At 47.5% G+C, this 23650-nt stretch overlaps 1 protein-coding gene across 3 annotated transcripts; it reads left to right on the top strand.

Moving 5' to 3' along the window:
- The first annotated feature begins 82 nt into the window (after nt 1-82).
- Nucleotides 83-23145, top strand: LOC130266115 (atypical kinase COQ8B, mitochondrial-like). Of its 3 annotated transcripts, XR_008842742.1 has the most exons (14): nt 106-703; nt 3308-3374; nt 4835-4912; nt 5806-5910; nt 7593-7678; nt 8939-9079; nt 11370-11451; nt 14082-14175; nt 16867-17008; nt 17800-17907; nt 19390-19455; nt 20704-20790; nt 22049-22631; nt 22849-23145. XR_008842742.1 is itself a non-coding variant. In XM_056515443.1 (13 exons), exons 1-13 carry the CDS (start codon nt 575-577, stop codon nt 22400-22402), a joined length of 1539 nt encoding a protein of 512 aa, XP_056371418.1. In that variant the 5' UTR covers nt 83-574; the 3' UTR covers nt 22403-23145. The 3 variants fall into 3 exon arrangements, 2 of the variants coding, with proteins under 2 accessions (XP_056371418.1, XP_056371419.1); XM_056515443.1 differs by having other exon boundaries at nt 83-703; nt 22049-23145; XM_056515444.1 differs by lacking the exons at nt 7593-7678; nt 11370-11451 and having other exon boundaries at nt 22049-23145.
- The last annotated feature ends 505 nt before the right edge of the window (nt 23146-23650 follow it).

Below are 23650 nucleotides of genomic sequence, written 5' to 3'. Positions count from 1 at the left end.
GGGTCCAGCCCCCCCGTTTTGGGAAGGGGTCGCCGCGGTTTCCCCGGATCCGCCAGGGGGGCGCTGCCGGCTCTGGGTGGGCGTGGCCTGCGGCGGTGGGGCTTACAAACCCGGAAGCGGCGCAAGGGCACGCGGGGAGCGCGGGAACGGAGCGGCCAAGGGACCTCGGGACCCCCAAAACCCCTAAAACCCCTCAAGACCCTTCTCGTGACCCCTCCACCCGTCTCCGAGACGCCCTCCCAAAATCTCCTCCCAAATCCCCCTAAAATTCCCCCCAAAATCCCGGTAGCATTCCCCGACCCCCCCCCCCCCCCCCCCCAATTCCTGACCACCCCCAATCCCGACATCCCCAATTTTTCCCCCCTAGTTCCCAACTCCCCAAATTCCAGCCCCCCCCAAAATTCCCACCCCCAAATTCAAGCCCCCCAATTCCCGACCTACCCCTAATTTTAACCCCCAATTCCCGACCCCCACCCCATTCCAGACCCCCCAAATTAATTCCCGACCCCTTCAATCCCTCCCTAAATTCCAGCACCCTCAGATCCCCCCAAATCCCAGCCCCCCCAAATTCCTGATGCTGTTCGGCGCGCTCTCCCGCGGGTCCCTGCGGGGGTTCCACCCGGGGGGGCCCCTGAGGGGGCTCGGCCCTGACCCCACCCGGGACCCCCCCCAAAAAACCGACCGAGACCCCCCCTGGGACCAGGTCAGTGATTTGGGGGGTTCGGGTATGTTTTGGAGGGTCCCGGTGTTTGGGGGGGAGGAGGTCTCGGTATTTTTTTGGAGGGCTCCTGAAGTTTGGGGGGGTCCCGATATTTGGGGGGGTTCCTGGAGTTTGGGGGGTCCCGGGTTTGGGGGGGTTCCGGTATTGGGGGGTCCTGGTATTGGGGGAGGTCCCAGTATTGGGGGGGGGGGGGCCGATATTTGTGGGGGGTCCCGCTATTTTTTGGGCGGGGTCCCGGTATTTGGGGGATCCCGACTGTTTTTGGGGGTTCCGATATTTGAGGGACTCCCAATATTTAGGGGGTCCCGGTATATTTTTGGGGGTCCGGATTTTTGCGGGACTCACAATATTTGGGGTGTCCCGGCTCTTCTTGGGGGACCCTGGTGTTCGGGAGGGGGTCCCGGTATTTCTGGGGGAGGTCCCGGCATTTTTTTGGGGGGGGTCCCAGTATTTTTTCAGGGGTCCTTGTATTGAGGGGGGGAGTCCCAGCAGTTTTGGGGGGGCCGGAATTTGGGGCCTCTCGGCTGTTTTTGGGGGGTCCTGGCCGGTTTTTGGGGGGGGTCCCGGTATTAGGAGGGTTCTCAGATTTGGGGGGGTACCGGTATTTTTGGGGGGGTCCTGGCTGGTTTTGGGGGGTCTCGGTTGTTTTTGGGGGGTCCCGGTACCTTTTTTGGGGGGGTCCCGGCCGTTTTTGGAGGTCCCGGTATTTTGGGGGTCTCGGTATTTTTTTGGGGTTCCCGATATTTTTGGGGGTTCCCGGTGTTTATTTTTGGGGTCCCTGTGTTTTTGGGGTTCGGTATTTTTGGGGTTCCGGGTGTTTTTGGCGTTCCCTCTATTTTTGGTGTTCCGGTATTTTGAGGTTCAGTATTTTTGGACTTTGGTATTTTGGGGTTCCCGGTGTTTTTGGGGTTCCCATTATTTTTGGGGTTCCCAGTATCTTTGGCGTTCCCTCTGTTTTTTGGAGTTCTGGTATTTTGGGGTTCAGTATTTTTGGGGTTCATTATTTTGGAGTCCCAGTATTTATTTTTGGGGTTCGGTTTTTTGGGGGTTCATTATTTTGGGATCCCTGTGTTTTTGGGGTTCCTGTTATTTTTGGGGTTCCCGGTATTTATTTTTGGGGTCCCTGTGTTTTTGGGGCTCCTGGTATTTTGGGGTTCGGTATTTTTGGGGTTCTTGGTGGTTTTGGGGTTCCCATTATTTTTGGGTCTCCCGGTATCTTCGGCGTTCCCTCTGTTTTTGGAGTTCTGGTATTTTGGGGTTCAGTATTTCTGGGGTTCCCAGTATTTTTGGGGTTAATTATTTTGGGGTCCCAGTATTTGTTTTTGGGATCCCTGTGTTTTTGGGTTTCCCTCTATTTTTGGATTCCCGCTATTTTTGGGGTTCCCGTTATTTTTGGCGGGTTCCTGGTATTTTCTGGGCTTCCCGCTGTTTTCTGGGGTTCCCTGTATTTTTTCGGTTCCTGTGTTTTTGCGGTTCTGGTATTTTTGGGGTTCCCGGTGGTTTTTTGGAGTTCCTGATATTTTTGGGAGTTCCCAATATTTTTAGGGTTCCGGTACTTTATGAGGGTTCCCGGTATTTTTGGGGTCCCGGTATTTTTGGGGCTCGGTATTTTGGGTTCTGGTATTTTGGGGTTCCCAGTATTTTTGGGGAGTTCCCTCTATTTTTGGGGGGTTCCCGGTGTTTTTGGAGGTCCTGATATTTGAGGTTCCGGTATTTTTTTTTTTTTTTTTTTTTTTTGATTCCTGCTATTTTTGGGAGGGTTCCTGTATTTTTGGGGTTTTGGCATTTTTGGGGTTCCCAGTATTTTGGGGTTCGGTATTTTGGGGTTCCCAGTATTTATGGGCTTCATTATTTTGGGGTCCCAGTATTTATTTTTGGGGTTCGGTTTTTTGGGAGTTCATTATTTTGGGGTCCCTGTGTTTTTGGGGTTCCCTCTATTTTTGGATTCCCACTATTTTTGGGGTTCCTGCTATTTTCTGGGGTTCCTGCTATTTTCTGGGGTCCCCTGTATTTTTTGGGGGGGTTCCTACTATTTTTGGGGTTTCCGGTATTTTTGGGGGTTCCTGCTATTTTCTGGGGTCCCCTGTATTTTTTGGGTTCCCAGTATTTTTGCGGTTCCGCTATTTTTGGGGTTCCCGGTGGTTTTTGGAGTTCCTAAAATTTTTTGGGGTTCCAAATATTTTTGGGGTTCCGGTATTTTTTGAGGGTTCCCGCTATTTTGGGGTTCCCGGTGTTTTTGGGGAGGTTTGGTATTTTTGGGGTTCCTGGTGTTTTTTGGGTTCCCGGTATTTTTTTGGGGGGGGGGGATTTCCTGTATTTTTGGGGTTTCTGGTATTTCTGGGGTTCCCATTATTTCTGGGGTTCCCACAATTTTTGGGGGCGTTGTCTGTATTTTTGGGGTTCCAGTATTTTGGGGTTTGGTGTTTTTGGGGTGTCCCAGTTTTTGGGGTTGCCGGTGTTTATTTTTGGGTTCCTGGTGGTTTTTGGGGTTCTGGTATTTTGGGGTTTGGTGTTTTTGGGGTGTCCCAGTTTTTGGGGTTCTCAGTGTTTATTTTCGGGGTCCCTCACTCTGCCCCCCTCCCCCAGGCTGGTGGGCGGCGCCAGCAGCGCCCGGTGCCCGTGAGCCGGATCAGCCGGGCTGCGGCCATGGGAGGTACTGGGGGGACTGAGAGGGACTGGGAGAGACTGGGAATGGGAAATGGGGGAACTGGGAGGGACTGGGGGAACTGGAAATGGGAAATGGGGGACTGGGAATGGGAAATGGGGAACTGGGAGGGACTGGGGGAACTGGAAATGGAAAATGGGGGACTGGGAATGGGAAATGGGGGACTGGGAAATGGGGAAACTGGGAGAGACTGGGAATGGGAAATGAGGGAACTGGAAGGGACTGGAATGAACTAGGAATGGGAAATGGGGGAACTGGGAGGGACTAGAAGGGGATTGGGGGGGACTGGGATGGATTGGGAATGGAAAAGGGAAAACTGGGAGTGACTGAGAGGAACTGGGACGGACTGGGAGGGACTGGGAGTGGGGAACTGGGAGGAGCTGGGATTGGGGGGGACTGGGAAAACTGGGAGCAACTGGGAATGGGAAATGGGGGAACTGGAGGGACTGGGAGGGGACAGGAATGAACTGGGTTGACTGGGATTGACTGGGATGGGAAACGGGGGCACTGGGATTTTGGGACCCCCATTGGTGTCTCCCACCTCCCCAGTTTGGAATTGGGGCTGGGGGCTCTGAGGTGTCTCAGGTTGGAATTGGGGCTGGGGGCTCTGGGGTTCCCAGTTTGTAATTGGGTCTGGGGGCTCTGGGGTGTCTCAGTTTGGAATTGGGTCTGGGGGCTCTGGGGTGTCTCCGGTTGGAATTGGGGCTGGGGGCTCTGGAGGTTCCCAGTTTGGAATTGGGGCTGGGGGCTCTGAGGTGTCTGAGTTTGGAATGTGGGCTGGGGGCTCTGGGGTGTCTCCGGATGGAATTGGGGCTGGGGGCTCTGGAGGTTCCCAGTTTGGAATTGGGGCTGGGGGCTCTGAGGTATCTGAGTTTGGAATGTGGGCTGGGGGCTCTGGGGTGTGTCCGGTTGGAATTGGGGCTTGGGGCTCTGGAGGTTCCCAGTTTGGAATTGGGGCTGGGGGCTCTGAGGTGTCTCAGTTTGGAATTGGGGCTGGGGGCTCTGAGGTGTCTCAGTTTGGAATGTGGGCTGAGGGCTTTGGGGTGTCTCAGGTTGGAATTGGGGCTTGGGGCTCTGGAGGTTCCCAGTTTAGAATTGGCGCTGGGGGTTCTGGGGTATCAGTTTGGAATTGGGTCTGGGGGCTCTGGGATCAGTTTTTGGGGTTCCCCCCAGGGCTGGCGCTGGAATTGGGGCTGGGGGCTCTGGGGTGTCTCTGGTTGGAATTGGGGCTGGGGGCTCTGGAGGTTCCCAGTTTGGAATTGGGGCTGGGGGCTCTGAGGTGTCTGAGTTTGGAATGTGGGCTGAGGGCTCTGGGGTGTCTCAGGTTGGAATTGGGGCTGGGGGCTCTGGGGTGTCTCAGTTTGGAATTGGGGCTGGGGGCTCTGGGGTGTCTCAGGTTGGAATTGTGTCTGGGGGCTCTGGGATCAGTTTTTGGGGTTCCCCCCCAGGGCTGGCGCTGGAATTGGGGCTGGGGGCTTTGGCCGGCGCTGCCCAGAAGCGGCTGCAGGGGCAGGAGCAGCGTACGGGTGAGTGTGAGACCCCAGACCCAATTGGGGACCCCCAAATCCCCCCCATATCCCCCTGAGACCCCAGACCCAATTGGAGACCCCCCCAAATCCTCCCCATATCCCCCTGAGACCCCAGACCCAATTTGGGGCCCCCCAAATCCCACCCACTAATCCCCCTGAGAGCCCAGACCCAATCGGGGAAGCCCCCCCAAATCCCCCAAATTCCCTCAAATCTCCCCGAGACCCCTGACCCATTTGGGGACCCCCCCCCCAAATCCCCCAGACCAAATTTGGGGTCTCCCAACCCCATTTTTGGGGTCTTGATCCCCCATTTTCCTCCCCCAGACCCATTTTTGGGATCTCATTTCACCCCCATCCCAAATTCCAGCATCCCCATACCCAAATTTGGGTCCCCATCCCTAATTTCGGGCTCCCCATTCCCATTTTTGGGGTCCCCATCCCCGTTTTTTGGGTCCCCAGCCCCAATTTCAGGATCCCCATCCCCATTTTTTGGTTCCCCAGCCCCAATTTCGGGATCCCCATCCCAAATTCTGGGGTCACCCTCCTATATTTTGGGTCCCCATCCCCAATTTGGGGTGTCTCCCCCCCAGTTTGGGGTCTCTCCCCAATTTTGGGTCCCCATCTGCAATGTTGGGGTCTCTCCCCCCAATTTGGGGTATCTCCCCAGTTCGGGGTCCCCATCCCCAATTTGGGGTCTCTACCCCATTTTTTGAGTCTCTCCCCCTATTTCTGGGGTCTCACTCCGCAATTTTGGGGTCTCTCTCCCCAAATTTGGGGTCTCTCCCCCCAATTTGGGGTCCCTATCCCCAGTGTTGGGGTCTCTCCCCCCAGTGTTGGGGTCCCCATCCTCAATTTGGGGTTCCCCTCCCCAATTCGGGGTCTCTCCCCAGGCTCCCCTCCCCTGCTGTCGGAAGCCACCGCCGAGCGTTTGGTGGCCACGCTGAGCCGGGCGCGGGGGGCGGCGCTGAAACTGGGCCAGCTCCTCAGCATGGCAGGTGGGACCCAAAATATCCCAAAATCACCCCAAAAACCACCCCGAAATATCCCAAACTGGGACAGCTCATCAGCATGGCAGGTGGGACCCAAAATATCCCCAAAAACCACCCCAAAATATCCCAAAATCACCCCAAAACCACCACAAAACCATCCCAAACTGGGCCAGCTCCTCAACATGGCAGGTGGGACCCCAAAAAATACTCAAAATCACCCCAAAAACCACCTCAAAATATCCCAAACTGGGCCAGCTCCTCAGCATGGCAAGTGGGACCCAAAATATCCCAAAATCACCCCAAAATATCCCAAAATATCCCCAAAACCACCCCAAAATATCCCAAAATATCCCAAACTGGGCCAGCTCCTGAGTATGTCAGGTGGGACCCAAAATATCCCAAAATATCCCAAAAACCATCCCAAAATATCTTAAAATAACCCCAAAATATCCCAAAAACACCCCATAAACCCTAAATCCCATAAATCCCAAATCCCATAAATCTCATAATCCCATAAATAAATCCCCCAAACCCCATCAACCCCATAAATAAATCCCATAAACCTCATAAATAAATCCCATAAACCCCAAACCCCATAAACCCCATAAATCCCAAATCCCATCAATCCCATAAATGCTGTGGGATCAACAGCGCTGAATCTTGGGGCTTTGTGGGATTTATGGAGTTTATGGGATTTATTTATGGGGATTGATGGGATTTATGGGATTTATGGATTTTTAGGGTTTATGCAGTTCATGAGATTTAGGGGATTGATGGGATTTATTTATAGGATTATGGAGGATTTGGGGGATTTATGGGATTTCTTTATGGGATTTCTTTGCGGGATTTGTGGGGTTTATGGGATTTGGGGGATGGATGGGGTTTGGGGAATGGATGGGATTTGGGGGATTTGATTATGGGATTATGAGATTTATGGGAACTATTTATGGGATTTGGGGGACTGATGGGATTTCTTTATGGGATTAGTGGGGTTTATTTATGGGATTTGGGGGATGGATGCAATTTGGGGGATTTGATTATGGGATTTATTTATGGGATTTGGGGGATTGATTTATGGGATTTACAGGTTTATGGAATTTGGGGGATTGATGGGGTTTATGGGATTTGGGACATTGATGGGATTTGTGAGATTTACGTGATTTATTTATGGAATTTGGGGAATTTGAGGGATTTATGGGGTTTATGGGGTTCATGGATTTGGGAGATTTATGGGGTTTATGGATTTTATTTATGGGATTTGGGGATTGATGGGATTTCTTTATGGGATTTATTTATGGGATTTGGAGGATTGATGGGACTTGGGGGGATTATGGGATTTATGGATTTTGGGGATTGATGGGATTTAGGGCATTGATGGGGTTTATGACATTTATGTGATTTATTTATGGGATTTATGGGATTTTGGGCATTTATGGGATTTGGGGATGAGAGACCCCCAAACCCCATAACCCCCGAGCCGATTCGTCGGTGCTGACCCCGCAGCTGCAGGGTGGGGTTTGGGCTCTGCCACCCCATAAACCCCACAAACCCCACAAACACCATAACCCTATAACCCCATACCAGACTCATCGGTGCTGACCCCGCAGCTGCAGGGTGGGGTTTGGGCTCTGCCACCCCATAAACCCCACAAACCCCACAAACACCATAACCCCATAACCCCATACCAGACTCGTCGGTGCTGACCCCGCAGCTGCAGCAGATCCTGGCGCAGCTCCGGCAGAGCGCAGAGCCCATGCCCGGCTGGCAGAGCAGGGTGAGACCTCAAAGACTGGGGGTTTTATTGGGGTTTGTTTGGGGTTTTATTGGGGTTTGTTTGGGGTTCCTTGGGGTTTATTGGGTTTTATTTGGGTTCATTGGGGTTTGGCTCCAGCAGAGCACAGAGGCCATGCCCCGCTGGCAGAGCAGGGTGAGACCCCAAGGATTGGGGGTTTTATTGGGGTTTGTTTGGGGTTCCTTGGGGTTTATTGGGTTTTATTTGGGTTCATTGGGGTTTACTGGGGTTTATTAGGATTTTATTTGGTTTATTGGGGTTTATTGAGGTGTATTTGATTTGTTGGGGTTTTATTGGGGTTTATTGAGGTTTATTTGGGTTTATTGGGGTTTATTTGGGTTTATTGGGGTTTTATTGGGGTTTATTGAGGTTTATTGGGGTTTATTGGGATTTTATTGGGGTTTATTGAGGTTTATTGGGTTTTTATAGGGTTTTATTTGGAATTTTTATTGAGTTTTATTGGGATTTAATTGGGGTTTATTGGGATTTATTGGACTTTGGTTTTATTGCGATTTATGGGGTTTATTTGATTTATTTGGGTTTATTTGATTTATTGAAATTTATTTGGGTTTATTGGGACTTGTTGGAGTTTATTTGGGCTTATTTTTAATTTATTTATAATTCCAGCATTTTTTTTGAGTTTTAGGGGATTTAATGTGATTTTATGATATTTTATAGGATATTCACAGGGATTTTTTCGGGATTTCGGGTTATTTTGGTAATTTGGGATATTTTGGGATCCCAGGCGGTGCTGGAGCCGGAGCTGGGCCCGGGCTGGCAGGAACAGCTTCAGGAGTTCCAGGATTTTATGCGATTTTTATAGGATTTAATGTGATTTTATGATATTTTATGGGATTTTCGCTGGGATTTTTTGGGATTTCAGGATATTTTGGTAATTTGGGATATTTTGGGAATCCCCAGGCGGTGCTGGAGCAGGAGCTGGAGAACAGTTGCAGGAATTCCAGGATTTTATGGGATTTTGATGGGATTTTGTGATATTTTCTGTTATTTTATGGGATTTTCACTGGGATTTTTTGGTAATTTTGGGATACTTTTGGGATCCCAGGCGGTGCTGGAGCAGGAGCTGGGCCTGGGCTGGTGGGAGCAGCTCCAGGAATTCCAGGATTTTATGAGATTTTTATAGGATTTAATGTGATTCTATGATATTTTGTGGGATTTTCGCTGGGATTTTTTGGGATTTCGGGATACTTTGGTAATTTTGGATATTTTTGGGATCCCCAGGCGGTGCTGGAGCAGGAGCTGGGCCCAGGCTGGCAGCAGCAACTCCAGGAGTTCCAGGAGGTTCCCGTGGCTGCCGCCTCCCTGGGGCAGGTGCACCGGGCACGGCTGCGCGACGGCCGCGAGGTGGCGCTCAAAGTGCAGGTGGGGAATCATTAATAATGATAATAATAATAATAGTAATGATAATAACGACGGCCGCGAGGTGGCGCTCAAAGTGCAGGTGGAGAATCATTAATAATTATAATAATAGTAATAATAACGACGGCCGCGAGGTGGTGCTCAAAGTGCAGGTGGAGAATCATTAATAATGATACTGATAATAATAATAATAGTAATGATAATAACGACGGCCACAAGGTGGCGCTCAAAGTGCAGGTGGGGAATCATTAATAATGATAATGATAATGATAATGATAATGATAATGATAATGATAATGATAGTAATGATAATAACGACGGCCGCGAGGTGGCAGTCAAAGTGCAGGTGGGGAATCATTAATAATGATAATGATAATAGTAATTATAATAACGACGGCCACGAGGTGGCGCACAAAGTGCAGGTGGAGAATCATTAATAATTATAATGATAATAATAATAATAATAGTAATGATAATAACGGTGGCCACGAGGTGGCGCTCAAAGTGCAGGTGGGGAATCATTAATGGTGATAATAATAAAAATAATTATAATGGTAATAATAGTAGTAATAGTAATAATAGTAATATTAGTAATAGTAATAACGACAGCCCCGAGGTGGCGCTGAAAGTACAGGTGGGAAATAATCTATGATAATGATAATAATAATAATAATAATAATAATAATAATAATAGTATAATGGCGGCACCGAGGTGGTGAAATTCTTAATAATAGTAATAATACTAATAATAATGATGATAATGATTATAACAATAATAGTAATAATACTATTAATAATAGTAATAATAGTAGAAATTATAATAGTAATAATAATGATAATGATAGTAATAATAGTAATAATACTAAAAATAATGATAATGATAATGATAATAATTGTAATAATTGTAATAATTATAGTAATATTAATAATAACAATAATAATCATTATCATCATAACAACAACGTGGATTTGGGGATAATGATATTAATAATTAATAGTTAATAAATAATGATAACATTAAATAATGATTATAACTGTTTAATTATAAATCAGAATTAATAACTAATAGTGATTAATAATTGTGAATCATTTGGGAATTTGGGGGAAAATTTGGGAATTTGGGGGGAAAATGGGAATTTTGGAAAAAAAACCCCAGGAATTTGGGAAATTGGGGGAAATTGGGGGGAAAATGGGAATTTGGGGGAAAGTGGGGATTTGGGGAAGAAAATATGGGAATGAGGGGGGGGAAAATGGGAATTTGTGGGAAGATTGGGAATTTGGGGGAAAAGAAACAGGAATTTGGGGAGGAAGAATGGGAACTTGGTGGGGGGAATGGGAATTTTGGAAAAAAACCCCCGAAATTTGGGAAATTGGGTGAATTGGGGGAGGGAGGGGAATTTGGGGAATGTGGGGGAAAAACCAGGAATTTGAGGGGGAAAATGAGAATTTGGGGGAAAAACAGGAATTTGGGAAATTGGGGAATTTGGGCTGAAATTTCGGAATTTGGGTCAGAATTTTGGGAATTTCAGTGGGAATTTTGGAATTTGGGTGGGAATTTTCGGAATTTTGGGCAAAGATTTTGGGAGTTTGGGATGGGAATTTTAGGAATGTGGGTGGAATTTTTCAAAATTTGGGCTGGAATTGTGGGAATGTGGGTGGGAATTGTGGGAATTTGAGAGGGAATTTTGGAATTTGGGCTGCAATTTTGGGGATTTGGGTGGCATTTTTCAGAATTGGGGCAGAAATTTTGGAATTTGGGTGGGAATTTGGGCGGGAATGTTGGGAATTTGGGCTGGAACTTTAGGAATTTCATCTGCAATTTTGGGAATTTGGGAGGGAATTTTGGGACTTTGGGTGGGAATTTTGGGAATTTGGGCTGGAATTTGGGGTTCAGGTGGGGATTTGGGTGGGAATTTTGGGGATTTGGTTGGAAATTTTGGAATTTGGGTACGATTTTGGGGATTTGGGTGGGAATTCGGGGTTCAGGGGGGACTTTGGGTGGTAATTTTGGGGATTTGGGTGGGAATTTTGGGAATTTGGGCAGAATTTGGGAATTTGTGCTGGAATTTTTGGAATTTGGGCAGGAATTTTGGGGATTTGGTTGGGGATTTGGATGGGAATTTGGGCAGGAATTTTGGAGATTCGGGGATGGAATATTGGGAATCGGGGCAGAATTTTGGGAATTTGTGCTGGAATTTTGGGAATTGGGGCAGAATTTTGGGGATTTGGATGGGAATTGGGGTGGATTTTGGGGATTTGTGTGGTGATTTTGGTTCCATTTGGGTCCCTGCAGTACCCGGGCGTCGCCCGCAGCATCGGCAGCGACATTGAGAATCTCCTGACGCTGCTGAGCCTCAGCCCCGGGCTGCCCAAAGGTCACCCAAAAACACCCAAAATCACCCCAAAAACAACTGAAAATACCCCCAAAACAGCCCAAAATAACCCAAAAACAACCCAAAACAACCCAAAATCCACCAAAAACAACCCAAAATACCCCAAAATCACGCAAAAACTACTCCATAAACGCCCAAAATGACCCTGCTGAGCCTCAGCCCCGGGCTGCCCAAAGGTCACCCAAAACCACCCAAAATCACCCCAAAAACAACTGAAAATACCCCCAAAACACCCAAATTAACCCAAAAACACCCCAAAACAACCCAAAATCCACCAAAAACAACCCAAAATACCCCAAAATCACGCAAAAACTACTCCATAAACGCCCAAAATGACCCTGCTGAGCCTCAGCCCCGGGCTGCCCAAAGGTCACCCAAAAACACCCAAAAAACACCCGAAATCATCTCAAAACAACCCAAAATCACCCAAAATACCCCAAAACCACAAAAAAATTAACCTAAAATCACCCCAAAATTGCCCAAAGCAACTAAAAATCAACACAAAATCACCCCCAAAATACCCCAAAACATCCCAAAATACGCCAAAATCAACCCAAAATACCCCAAAATCACCCAAAAAACACTCCATAAATGCCCAAAATCACTCCAAAATGACCCCGCTGAACCTCAGCCCCGGGCTGCCCAAAGGTCACTGGACACCCAAAAACACCCAAAATCACCTCAAAACCACCCCAAAATCATCCCTAAATACCCCAAAACCCCCTGAAATCACCCCAAGTCACCTCAAAATACCCCAAAATCACCCCAAAACACCAGAAAATGAACCCAAAATGAGTCAAAACCACCCGAAATTATCCAAAATCATCCCAAAACAAAAATCACCTGAAATCACCCCAAAGTGAACTCAAAACAACCCAAAATACCCCAAAACACCCTTAAAAGTCCAAAATAACGCAAAATCATCCAAAATGAACCCAAAACACCCGGAAATCACTCAAAATCTGCCCTAAATCACCTAAAAACAATTGAAATCAGCCCAAAATAGCCCAAAACAACCAAAATCCCCAAATCCCCATTTTTCCCCCAATCCCATTTTCCCCAAAATCCCAGTTTTTCCCCAAGATCTGTTTGTTCCCCGTTTTCCCCAAAATCCCGTTTTCTCCCCCCAAATCTCATTTTTCTTCCCCAGGTTCTGGTTATTTTTCCCAAATTCCCGTTTCTTTTACCCAAAATTCCATTTTTTCCCCCCAAAATCCTAGTTCCCTCCCCCCCGCCTCCCCCCAGTCCCGATGGTTTTCCCAAATCCTGGTTATTAATTTTTCCAAAATTCCCGGTTTTTGTTTTTCCCAAAATCCTATGTTTTCTCCCCATTCCTGATGTTTAATTTTCCTAAAATCCCGGGTTTTTTCCCCAAAATCCCAGTTATTCTTTTCCCAAAATCCTGTTTTTTCCCCCCAGTCCCCTCAGTTTTATTTTTATTTTTCCCAAAATCCCCGTAAGTTCCCCCAAATTCCTGGTTTTTAATTTTTCCCCAAATCCTGTTTTTTTCCCCCCAAATCCGAGTTATTGATTTTCCCAAAATCCCGGTAAATATTATTTCCCCCAATCCTCCCCAGTTATTTTTATTAATTTTCCCGAATTTCCGATTATTAATTTCCCCAACTCCCAGTTTTTCCCCCAAATCCCCTCAGTTATTAATTTTCTTATTTTTTATTAATTTTAATTAATTTTAATTACTTTAATTATTTTATTATTAATTTTCCCAAATTCTGGTTATTATTTCTTTTTCCCAAAATCCTATTTTTCACCCAAACTCCAGATTATTTTTTTCCCAAATTCCTGGTTTTTCTCCTCAATTGCCACAGTTATTTTTATTATTTTCCCCAAAAATCCCGGGTTTTCCCCCCAAATTCCCGGTTTTTAATTTTTCCCAAATTCCCCCTTTCCCCCCAAAATCCTGGTTATTATTTAATTTCCCAAATTCCCGGTAATTATAATTTTTTATCCTTTCCCCAATTCCCGGTAATTATAATTTTTTATAATTTTCCCAGTTCCTGGTTTATAATTATAATTTTTTACCATTTTCCCAAATTCCTGGGTTATAATTATAATTTTTCCCCAATTCCCGGTTTGTAATTTTTTACCATTTTCCCAATTCCCGGTAATTATAATTTTTTATATAATTTCCCCAATTCCCGGTTTATATTTTTTTACCATTTTTCCCCAATTCCCTGTTCATAATTATAATTTTTCCCCATTTTCCCCAATTCCCGGTTCCCGCCCATCCAGGGCTGTTCGCGGTTCGGTTATTTTTGTATTTTTCCCCAGTTCCCGGTTTATAGTTTTTTACCATTTTCCCCGAATTCCCGGTTTATAATTATAATTTTTTACCATTTTCCCCAATTCCCGGGTTATAATTATAATTTTTCCCCAATTCCCGGTTTATAATTTTTTACCATTTTCCCCAATTCCCGGGAATTATAATTTTTCCCGAATTCCCGGTTTATAGTTACAATTTCCCCCCAATTCCTCAATTTCCGGTTTCCCGCCCGTTCCGGCTGTTCGCGGTTCGGTTATTTTTATAGTTTTCCCCGAATTTATTTATTTATAATTAAAATTGTCCCGAATTCCCGGTTTCCCGCCCGTTCCAGGGCTGTTCGCGGTCCCGTCGCTGCGCGCGCTGCAGCGCGAGCTCGAGCTCGAGTGTGACTACGGGCGGGAGGCGGCGAGCGCGCGGCGCTTCCGGTGCGGGAATGCGGGATTTGGGGGGATTTTGGGGGAATTTTTGGGGTGGTTTTGGGGCGGTTTTGGGGTGGGTTTAGGGCATTTTTGGGATGGTCTGAAGGGGTTTTTTGAGGGGTTTTCAGGGTTTTGGGGGAGATTTGGTGTTCTGGGGGTGGATTTTGGGGTGGGATTTAGGGTTTCAGAGATGCAATTTGGGATTGAGGTTTGGGATTAGGGGTGGAATTTGGGGTATCAGGTGTGGATTTTGGGGTTTCAGGGGTGGATTTTAGGGTGGGATTTGGGGTTTCAGAGATGGAATTTGGGGTTTTGGGGTGGGATTTGGGGGTTCATGGGTGGATTTTGGGGTTTCAGGTGGATTTCGGAGTTTGGAGAATTAAATTTGGGGGTTTGGGGAAAAGTTGGGGTATCAGGGATGGATTTTGGGGTTCTTTGGGATTTTGTGGGCAGTTTTAGGGGTTTTTTGGGGTTTTAGGGCATTTTGGGGATGTTTTTAGGGGGTTTTGGGGGAGATTTTGGGTTTGGGGGGTAAATTTTGGGGTGGGTTTTGGGGTTTCAGAGATGGAATTTGGGGTTTAGGTTTGAGATTTGGGGGTTCATGGGTGGATTTTGGGGTTTCAGGGCTGGATTTTGGAGTTTGGGGGATGAAATTTGGGATTTTGGGGATGGATTTGGGGGGTTCAGGGATGAAATTTGGGTTTTCAGGGACGGATTTTGGTGTTTTTAGGGGATTTGGGGGATTTTAGGGGATTGGGGCAGTTTTGGGGTTTTAGGGCATTTTTGGGGATGTTTTAAGGGAGGATTTTAGAAGTTTTCACGGGATTTTGAGGCTTTTGGGGGATTTGGGGGAATTTAAGGGGATTTGGGGATTTTGGGTGTTTTTGTGGGGTTTTAGGGCATTTTTGGGGATGTTTTAAGAGAGGATTTTAGAAGTTTTCACGGGATTTTGAGCCTTTTGGGGGATTTGGGGGAATTTAAGGGGATTTGGGGATTTTTGGGGGGTTTGGGGGATTTTTGGGGCTGTTTTGGGGGAGGTTTGGGGGATTTTGGGGCATGTTTGGATGGTTTTAGGGGTTCTCGGAGGGTATTTGGGGTTTTGGGGATGGGTTTTGGGGTTCTGGGGAAATATTGGGGTTTCAGGGTTGGAATTTGGGGTTTCAGGAGTGGATTTTGGGTTATTAGGTAGTTTTTGGGGGTTTTGGGGGAGTTCTGGGGTGTTTTGGGGTGCTTTTGGGGGTGGTTTGGGGGGTTTTAGGGAGGTTTGACAGCATTTTTGGGATAGTTTTAGGGGGGATTTTAGGCGTTTTTAGGGGATTTGGGGGGATTTTGGGTTTTTTTCAGGGATTTTTGGGGTTTTGGGGGTTTTTTTGCAGCCATTTTGGGGGGTTTGACGGGAGTTTTAGGGCATTTTTGGAATGGTTTTAAGAGTTTGGGGATGGAAATCTGGGGGTTTGGGGATGGATTTTGGGGTTTAAGTTTGGGATTTGGGGTGGAATTTGGGGGTTCAGGGGTGAAATTTGGGGTTCATGGGGGATTTGGGGTTTTCTTCGGATTTTAGGGTTTTTTTTTGAGTCCTTGGGGGTTTCTTTGGGGCGGTTTTGGGGGAGGTTTGGAGATTTTAGGGGGATTTTTTGGGGATGGTTTTAGGGGTTTTCAGAGGGTTTTGGGGGTGGATTTTGGGGTTTCAGGGATGGATTTGGGGTATTTAGGGGATTTTCAGGATTTTTTGGGAGATTTTGGGGCGGTTTTGGGGTTTTAGGGGGGTTTAGGGCATTTTTGGGGATGTTTTTAGGGAGGATTTTACAAGTTTTTAGGGGATTTTGGGCTTTTGGGGGATTTGGGGATTTTGGGGATTTTTTTAAGGGTTTTTGGGATAGGATTGGAGGTTTTGGGGAATGATTTTGGGGTGGGATTTGGGGTTTTGAGGGGATTTTGGGGTTTTTTTTAGGGGTTTTTAGGGCCCTTTCAGGGCAGGTTTGGGGGGCTTTAGGGCATTTTTGGGATGGTTTTAGGGGCTGTTTTAGAGTTTTTCAGACGGATTTGGGGTTTTTGGGATGGAATTTGGGGTTCAGGGATGGATTTTGGGGTTTTTAGGGAGTTTTTGGGGGTTTTAGGGGGATTTTTGGGGATTTTGGGGATGGTTTTAGGGGGTGTTTTGGGGGAGTTTTTGGGGTTTTAGGGGTATTTTTGGGGATTTTGGGGATGGTTTTAGGGGGTGTTTTGGGGGGATTTTAGGGGGTTTTGAGGAGGTTTTGGGGTTTCAGGGGTGCATTTTGAGGTGGATTTTTGGGGATTTTTTGTGATGTGTGTTTTTGGGGTGCCCCCAGGTCGCTGCTGGGGGGTGACCCCTTTTTCCAGGTGCTATTTTTGGGGTCATTTTTGCCATTTTTGGTTGGATTTTTTGCCATTTTTGACGTTTTTGGGTCATTCCTGGGTGGATTTTCCCGGGGATTTCGATGATTTTGGGGTGGATTTTTGGGGATTTTTTTGTGAGTTTGGTTTTTTTGGGGTGCCCAGGTCGCTGCTGAGGGGTGACCCCTTTTTCTGGGTGCGTTTTTTGAGGTCATTTTTGCCGATTTTGGGGTAATTTTTGCCATGTTTGGGGTTTTCTGGTTGATTTTTTAGGGGAGTTCGATGATTTTGCGGTGGATTTTTGGGGATTTTTTTGTGATCTGTTGTTTTTGGGGTGCCCAGGTCGCTGCTGGGGGGTGACCCCTTTTTCCGGGTGCCGCGGGTGCTGCCCCAGCTCAGCTCGCGCCGCGTGCTGTGCACGGAGTGGGGGCGGGGCGCGGCGCTGGAGCGCTGCCGCCGGCTTGGACAGGAGCGGCGCGACCAGGTGGGGGCGGGGGGACCCCGAATGTGGGGGAGGGACCCCGGAATGAAGGGGGGGGACACAAAATATGGGGGGGGAACCCCAAAATTGGGGGGGGAACACAAAATGTGGGGGGGACCCCAAAATTGGGGGGGGGAACCCAAAAATATGGGAGGCGGACACAAAATAGAGGGGGGGACACCCAAAATATGGGGAAGGGGACACAAAATATGGGGGGGGACACAAAGTGTTGGGGGGGATCCCGGAATGTGGGGGGGAACCAAAATATGGGGGGGATCCTGAAATCGTAGGGGACCCCAAAATATGAGAGGGCAAAATATGGGGGGGCAACCTAAAATTGGGGGGGATGGGCGCCGAAATTGGGGGAGGTGCGGAATCTCAAAACTGGGGGGGGTAACTGAAATTTGGTTGAGTTTTGGGCATGGAATTTGGGGTTTGGGGGGAATTTGGGGTTTTGGGGATGGAAATTTGGGGGTTAGGAGTGGATTTTTGGGGTTTGGGGCAGGAATTTGGGGATGAATTTTTGGGGTTTCAGGGATGGATGTTTGGGGTTCCAGGTGTGGCTTTTGGGGTTCCAGGTGTGGACTTTTGGGGTTCCAGGTGTGGCTTTTGGGATTCCAGATGTGGATTTTTGGGGTTCCAGGTGTGGATTTTTTGGATTCCAGTTGTGGATTTTTTGGGTTTCAGGTGTGGATGTTTGGGGTTCCAGGTGAGGGTTTTGTGCTTTGGGGCTGTTTCTGTGCTCTGGGTGTTTTTGGGGTCCCAGCCCCCCCAATTTCCCCCTCTCTCCCCAGATCTGCTCGGAGCTGCTGCGGCTCTGCCTGCTGGAGCTGTTCCAGTTCCGCTTCATGCAGACAGATCCCAACTGGGCCAACTTCCTGTACGAGCCGGAGAGCAACACGGTCAGAACCCCAAAAACATCCCAGAAACATCATCACAAAAACACCCAAAAATATCCCCAAAAATATCCCAAAAACATCCTAAAATATCCCAAAAACATCCCAAATATATCACAAAAATATCCCTGAACTATCAAAAAAACATCGCAGAAATGTCCCATAAACATCCCAAAAATCTCCCAAAAAATCCCAAAATATCCCAAAAATATCACAAAATATCCCCAAAAAAATCCCAGAAATATCCCAAAATTATCACAAAATATCCCAAAATATCCCAAAAATATCCCAAAAATCACAAAATCTCAAATTTGGGGAAATCCAGGGAAAATCTGGGGGGATTTTAGTGGGATTTAAGGGGATTTACTAGGATTTTTATGGGATGTTAATGGGATTTTTATAGGATGTTATTGGTATTTTAAAGGGATTTTAATGAAATTTTAATAGGATTTTTATTGGGGTTTTTTAATGGGATTTTTAAATAGGATTTTAATGGGATTTTTATGGGATTTTAATGGAATTTGGATGGGATTTTAATGGGATTGTTGTGGGATTTTTATGGAATTTTAATTGGATTTTTCTGGGATTTTAATGGGGGTTTAATGGGATTTGAGGCAGATTTTGGGGAGATTTTGGGCTCCCTGCACTGACTCCAACTGGGCCAAGTTCCTGAATGAGCCCAAAACAAACACAGGGAGAGCCAAAAAACATCCCAAAAATATCCCCAAAATCATAACCATCCCAAGAAATTCAGAATTTGGAGAATTCCAGGAATCCCCAAAAATCCCCAAAAATTTCCCCCCCCCACCCCCAAATCCCCCAAAATCTCCAAAAATCCCAAACAAAAATCCCCAAAATTTCCCCCAGAAATCCCAAAAATTTTGGGGGGATTTTTGAGGATTTTTATGTAGATTTTTGGGGATTTTGGGGATTTTTGTTTGGGATTTTTGGGGAGATTTTGGGGATTTGGGGGGGGGGGGGGATATTTTGGGGGATTTTTGGGGGGATTTTGGGGGAATTTTTGAGTATTTTAATGTAGATTTTGGGGGGTATTTTTGTAGATTTTGGGGATTTTTGTTTGGGATTTTGGGGAAATTTTGAGCATTTCTGGGGGATTTTTGGGGGATTTTTTGGGAGATTTTGGGATTTTTGGGGAGATTTTTATGTAGATTTTGGGGGATTTTTTGGGGGATTTTTGGTGATTCCTGGAATTCTCCAAATTCTGGATTTTGGGAATTTTTGTTTGGGATTTTTATTTGAGGGATTTTTGGGGATTTGTGGGGGATCTTTGAGGGGATTTATTCTATATTTTTGATAGAATTTTGTTCTTTTTCTGTTGGGATTTTGAGAGGATTTTGTGGAATTTGGGGCAAATTTTTGTGGGATTTGATGGGAGACCCCAACCCCCCTCCCCACCCCACCCCCCAATTCGGGGATTTGTTTGGATTTTTGGGGATATTGGGGATTTGGGGTTTTTGGCTCCCCCAGGTGACGCTGTTGGATTTCGGGGCGTGCCGGGAATTCGAGCGGGAATTCACCGACCTGTACATCGAGGTGAGAGAGGGAAAATGGGGAAAAATGGGAATTTGGGGAATTTGGGGGGATTTTTTGTGGGGATTTGGGGGCAATTTTTGTGGAGTTTTTGGGATTTTAGGTGAGTTTTTAGTGTTTTGGGGAAAACAAAATTTATTTTGTTGGATTTTTGTGGATTTTGGGGGTATTTTGTGGGATTTGAGGGATAATGGGGGATTTGGGGATTTTTTTTTTTTAATTTGGGGAAGATTTCAAGGGATTTTAGGTGGATTTTTGGGGCTTTGGGGGAATTTTTGGATTTCAGGGATTTGAAGGGGATTTTTGGGGATATCTTGGGATTTCTTGGGACTTTTGGGAGATTTTGAAGGATTTTGGGAGATTTGCGGGTTTTTGGTAATTTTTGGGGGGATTTGAGGAATTTTGAGAAAATTTGAGGAGATTTGAGATTTGAGGATTTTGGATTTTTCTGAAATTTTGCGGAATTTTTGTTGAATTCTGAGAGAACATTTTGGGCGATTCTTGAGCAGATTTTGCTGGAAAAGAAACAGGAAAAAAGAAATTTGTATAAAAAATGCAGAAATTGGGAGGCAGGAATGCGGATTTTGAGGTTTTTTGGGATGAATTTTTTGTGATTGGGGAATTTTTTTAGAAATTTGTTTTTTTGGGGATTTCCCAGGTCCCTGCTGGGCTCTGACCCCTTTTTCTGGGTGGAATTTTTGGAATGATTTTTGCAATTTTTGGGGTATTCCTGGGTGGATTTTTGGGGAGATTTCGGGTTGGATTTTTGGGATTTTTTTGGAATTTGGGATTTTTTTGTGAATTTTGGTTTTTCTGGGGTTCCCAGGTCCCTGTTGGGCTCCGACCCCTTTTTCCAGATGGGGCTTTTGGGCTGATTTTAGCCAATTTTGGGTAAATTTTTGCAGTTTTTGGGGCATTTCTGGGTGGATTTTTTTGGAATGTTGGGGGTTTTGGAGTGGATTTTTTGGGGGATTTCGAGGATTTTGGGGTGGATTTGTTGGGATTTTTTGTGAATTTGGAGTTTTTGGGATTTTCCAGGTCCATGCTGGGCTCTGACCTCTTTATCTGAGTGAGGTTTTTGGGGTGATTTTTGCCATTTTTGGGGCATTTCTGGGTGGATTTTTCCAGGGATTTTGAGGTTTTTGGGGTGGTTTTTTTTGGGGATTTCGAGGATTTTGGGCTGGGTGGAATTTTGGGAATAAGAGCAGGAATTTTTTGGGGTAAGAACTGAGGATTTTGGGGCCGTTGCAGGTGATCAGGGCGGCGGCCGAGCGGGACAAGGAGAAAATCCTGCGGAGATCGGAGGAGCTGAAATTCCTGACGGGCTTCGAGTCCCCGGTGAGGGCAGAGCCCAAATTGTGCCCCTGAACCCCAAAATTGGTATCACAAACTCCAAATTCTGCCCCTGAACCCCAAAATTAGGTCCCAAACCCCAAATTCGGCCCTGCACCCCAAAATTGGGGTACCAAATCCCAAATTCTGCCCTGCACCCCAAAATTTGGTCCCAAACCCCAAATTCTGCCCCTGCACCCCAAATTTTGGGGTCCCAAACCCCAATTTTTGTGGTTCTCATCCTAATTTCTCACCCCAGTTTTTCCCCCGGCCCTCAGTTTTGGGTCCCCCCAGTTCCTGTTCCCCAATTTCAGGTTCCAAACCCCAATTTTGGGGTTTCTCACCCCAATTCCAGCCCCCCAATTTTGAGTCCCCCCCCAGTTCCTTCCCCCCAAATTACTGCCCCCCCAATTTTGGGTCCACCCCAATTCCTTCCCCCCCAATTTTGGGGTCCCCCAATTTCCCTTTTCCCCTCACCTAAATTTTGGGGTTTCTCACCCCAATTTTGGGTCCCCCCCAGTTTCAAGGTCCCAAATCCCAATTCCTGCCCCCCCCAATTTCAGGTTCCCCCAATTCCTGCCCTCCCAATTTCGAGATTTCGAGTCACCCCCCAGTTCCTGCTCCCCCAATTTCTGGGTCCCAAACCCCAATTTCAGGGTCTCACCCCAGTTTCAGTTTTCCCCTCACCCCAATTCCTGCCCCCCAATTTTGGCTTCCCCACAATTCCTGCCCCCCCAATTTCAGGGTCCCAAACCCCAATTCCGGGGTTCCCCCCCAATTTTGGGTTCTGTCCAATTTCAGGTTCCTCCCCAATTCCTCCCTTGAATTTCAGGGTGCTAAACCCCAACTTTGGGGTCTCCCACCCTGGTTTCGGGACGCCCCCAGTTCCTATTCCCCCAATTTCAGGGTCCCAAACCCGAATTTGAGGGTTCCTCCAATTCCTCCCGGACAATTCCTCCCCCAATTCCTTCTCCCCCAATTTCAGTGTCCGAAACCCCAACTTTGGGGTCTCTCACCGCAGTTTTGGGGTCTCTCACCCCAATTTTGGGGTCTCTCACCCCAACTTTGGGGTCCCTCACCTCAGTCTTAGGGTCTCTCACCCCAGTCTCATGGTCTCTCCCCTCAATTTTGGGGGCTCTCACCCCAACTTCGGGGTCTCTCTCCCCAACTTTGGGTCTCTCACCCCAAGTTTGGGTCTCTCACCCCAATTTTGGGTCTCTCACCCCAGTTCCCCCCTAGCTCACCCCCAGTTCTCTCCCCCCAGGCTCTGCGCTCGCTGCACGTCCAGGCCGTGCTGCTGCTGGGGGAGCCCTTCTGGGGTCCCCAGCCCTTCGATTTCGGGGCGCAGGGCACGGCGCAGGGGGTGGGGCGGCTGCTCCCCCAGATGCTGCGGGGGCGCCTGGGGCCCCCCCCCGAGCCCAGCTATGCCCTGCACCGCAAACTGGGGGGGCTGTTCCTGGCCTGCGCCCGCCTGGGGGGCCGCGTGCGCTGCAGGGAGCTCTTCCAGCAGGTCTACGAGGGCTACTGGGACCCCAAAAACAGGGAGGAGACCCCAAAAACCACGGGGAGCACCCCAGAAATGGAACCAGATTCAGGGGTGGAGCCCCCGCCCCAATAAAGGAGATTTCACCCCAAAATTGTGCTGGGTTTGGGTTTGGGTCTGGGGCCTCTTCCAGCAGCTCTATGAGGGGTATTGGGACCCCAAAACTAGGGAGGGGACCCCAAAAACCACGGGGAGCACCCCAAAAATGGAACCAGATTTGGGGGAGGAGCCCCCGCCCCAATAAAAGGGGTTTTACCCCAAAATTTGGCTGGATTTGATTTGGGTCTGGGGGCTCTTCCAGCAGGTCTACGAGGGCTACTGCGACCCCAGGAAAAGGGAGGGGACCCCAGAGCACCCCAAAAACAGAAAGGGGACCCCAAAATCCTCAGAGCACCTCTAGAATACCCAGGGCCCCCCAAAAATGGAATCGGGACTGGGGATGGAGACACCACCCCAATAAAGGAGATTTCACCCCAGAATCGGCCTGGGTTTGGGTTTGGGTCTTGGGGCTCTTCCAGCAGCTCTACGAGGGGCACTGGGACCCCAGGAACAGGGGGAGGGGGAGGACCCCAAAACCAGAACTGGATTCGGGTGTGGAGACCCCTCCCCAATAAAATGGGTTTGAACCCCAAAATGGAGCTGGGTTTGGGTCTGGGGGCTCTTCCAGCAGGTCTATGAGGGGCACTGGGACCCCAGAAACAAAGAGGGGACCCCAAAAACCACGGGGAGCCCCTCAAAAACCCAGGGGAGCGCCCCAAAAATGGAACCAGATTTGGGGGTGGTGCCCCCTCCTCAATAAAGGAGATTTCACCCCGAAATCCGGCTGGGTTTGGTCTGGGTTTGGGGGTTCTGGGATTTTTGGGGGTGTCTGGAGGGAATTTGGGCTCCGGGACACCCCCAAAATTACCGGGATCATTTTTCCCATTTTCCAATATTTTTCCCATATTTTTTCCCATATTTTTCCCATTTTCTCTCATTTTTTCCCCATTTCCTTCATTTTTCCTCCATTTTCGCAGTTTTTTCCAAAATTTTGCCCCATTTTTTCCCGAATTCCCATTTTTCTCCATTTCCCCCCATTTCCCCACCATTTTTTCCCCAAATTCACTGATTTCCCCCTATTTTTCCCGAATTCCCGTTTTCTGATTTTTCCTAAAAATCCCATTTTCCCCATTTTTCCCAAAATCCCAATTTCCCCCCATTTTTTCCCAAATTCCCTTTTTCCCCCCAACATTTTTCCCAAATTCTCGGTTTTTCTCCAAACTTTCCCCCCCATTTTTTCCCAAAATCCCATTTTCCCTCCAATATTGCCCTAATTCATGTTTT

The sequence above is a fragment of the Oenanthe melanoleuca genome, unplaced genomic scaffold (assembly GCF_029582105.1).
Source record: "Oenanthe melanoleuca isolate GR-GAL-2019-014 unplaced genomic scaffold, OMel1.0 S001, whole genome shotgun sequence".
NCBI classification, from domain to species: Eukaryota; Metazoa; Chordata; class Aves; order Passeriformes; family Muscicapidae; genus Oenanthe; species Oenanthe melanoleuca.
The sequence above is the reverse complement of the archived record's forward strand: the minus strand, read 5'-3'. Positions and strand labels throughout refer to the sequence as shown.

What these genes read in the sequence shown, in the direction of transcription:
- LOC130266115 (XM_056515443.1), top strand. Translation starts at nt 575, where the DNA reads ATGCTGTTCGGCGCGCTCTCCCGCGGGTCCCTGCGGGGGTTCCACCCG. An exon ending in GAGACCCCCCCTGGGACCAG is followed by an intron (nt 704 to 3,307) that starts GTCAGTGATTTG and finishes CCCCTCCCCCAG; the next exon opens with GCTGGTGGGCGGCGCCAGCA. An exon ending in TGACGGGCTTCGAGTCCCCG is followed by an intron (nt 20,791 to 22,048) that starts GTGAGGGCAGAG and finishes CTCTCCCCCCAG; the next exon opens with GCTCTGCGCTCGCTGCACGT.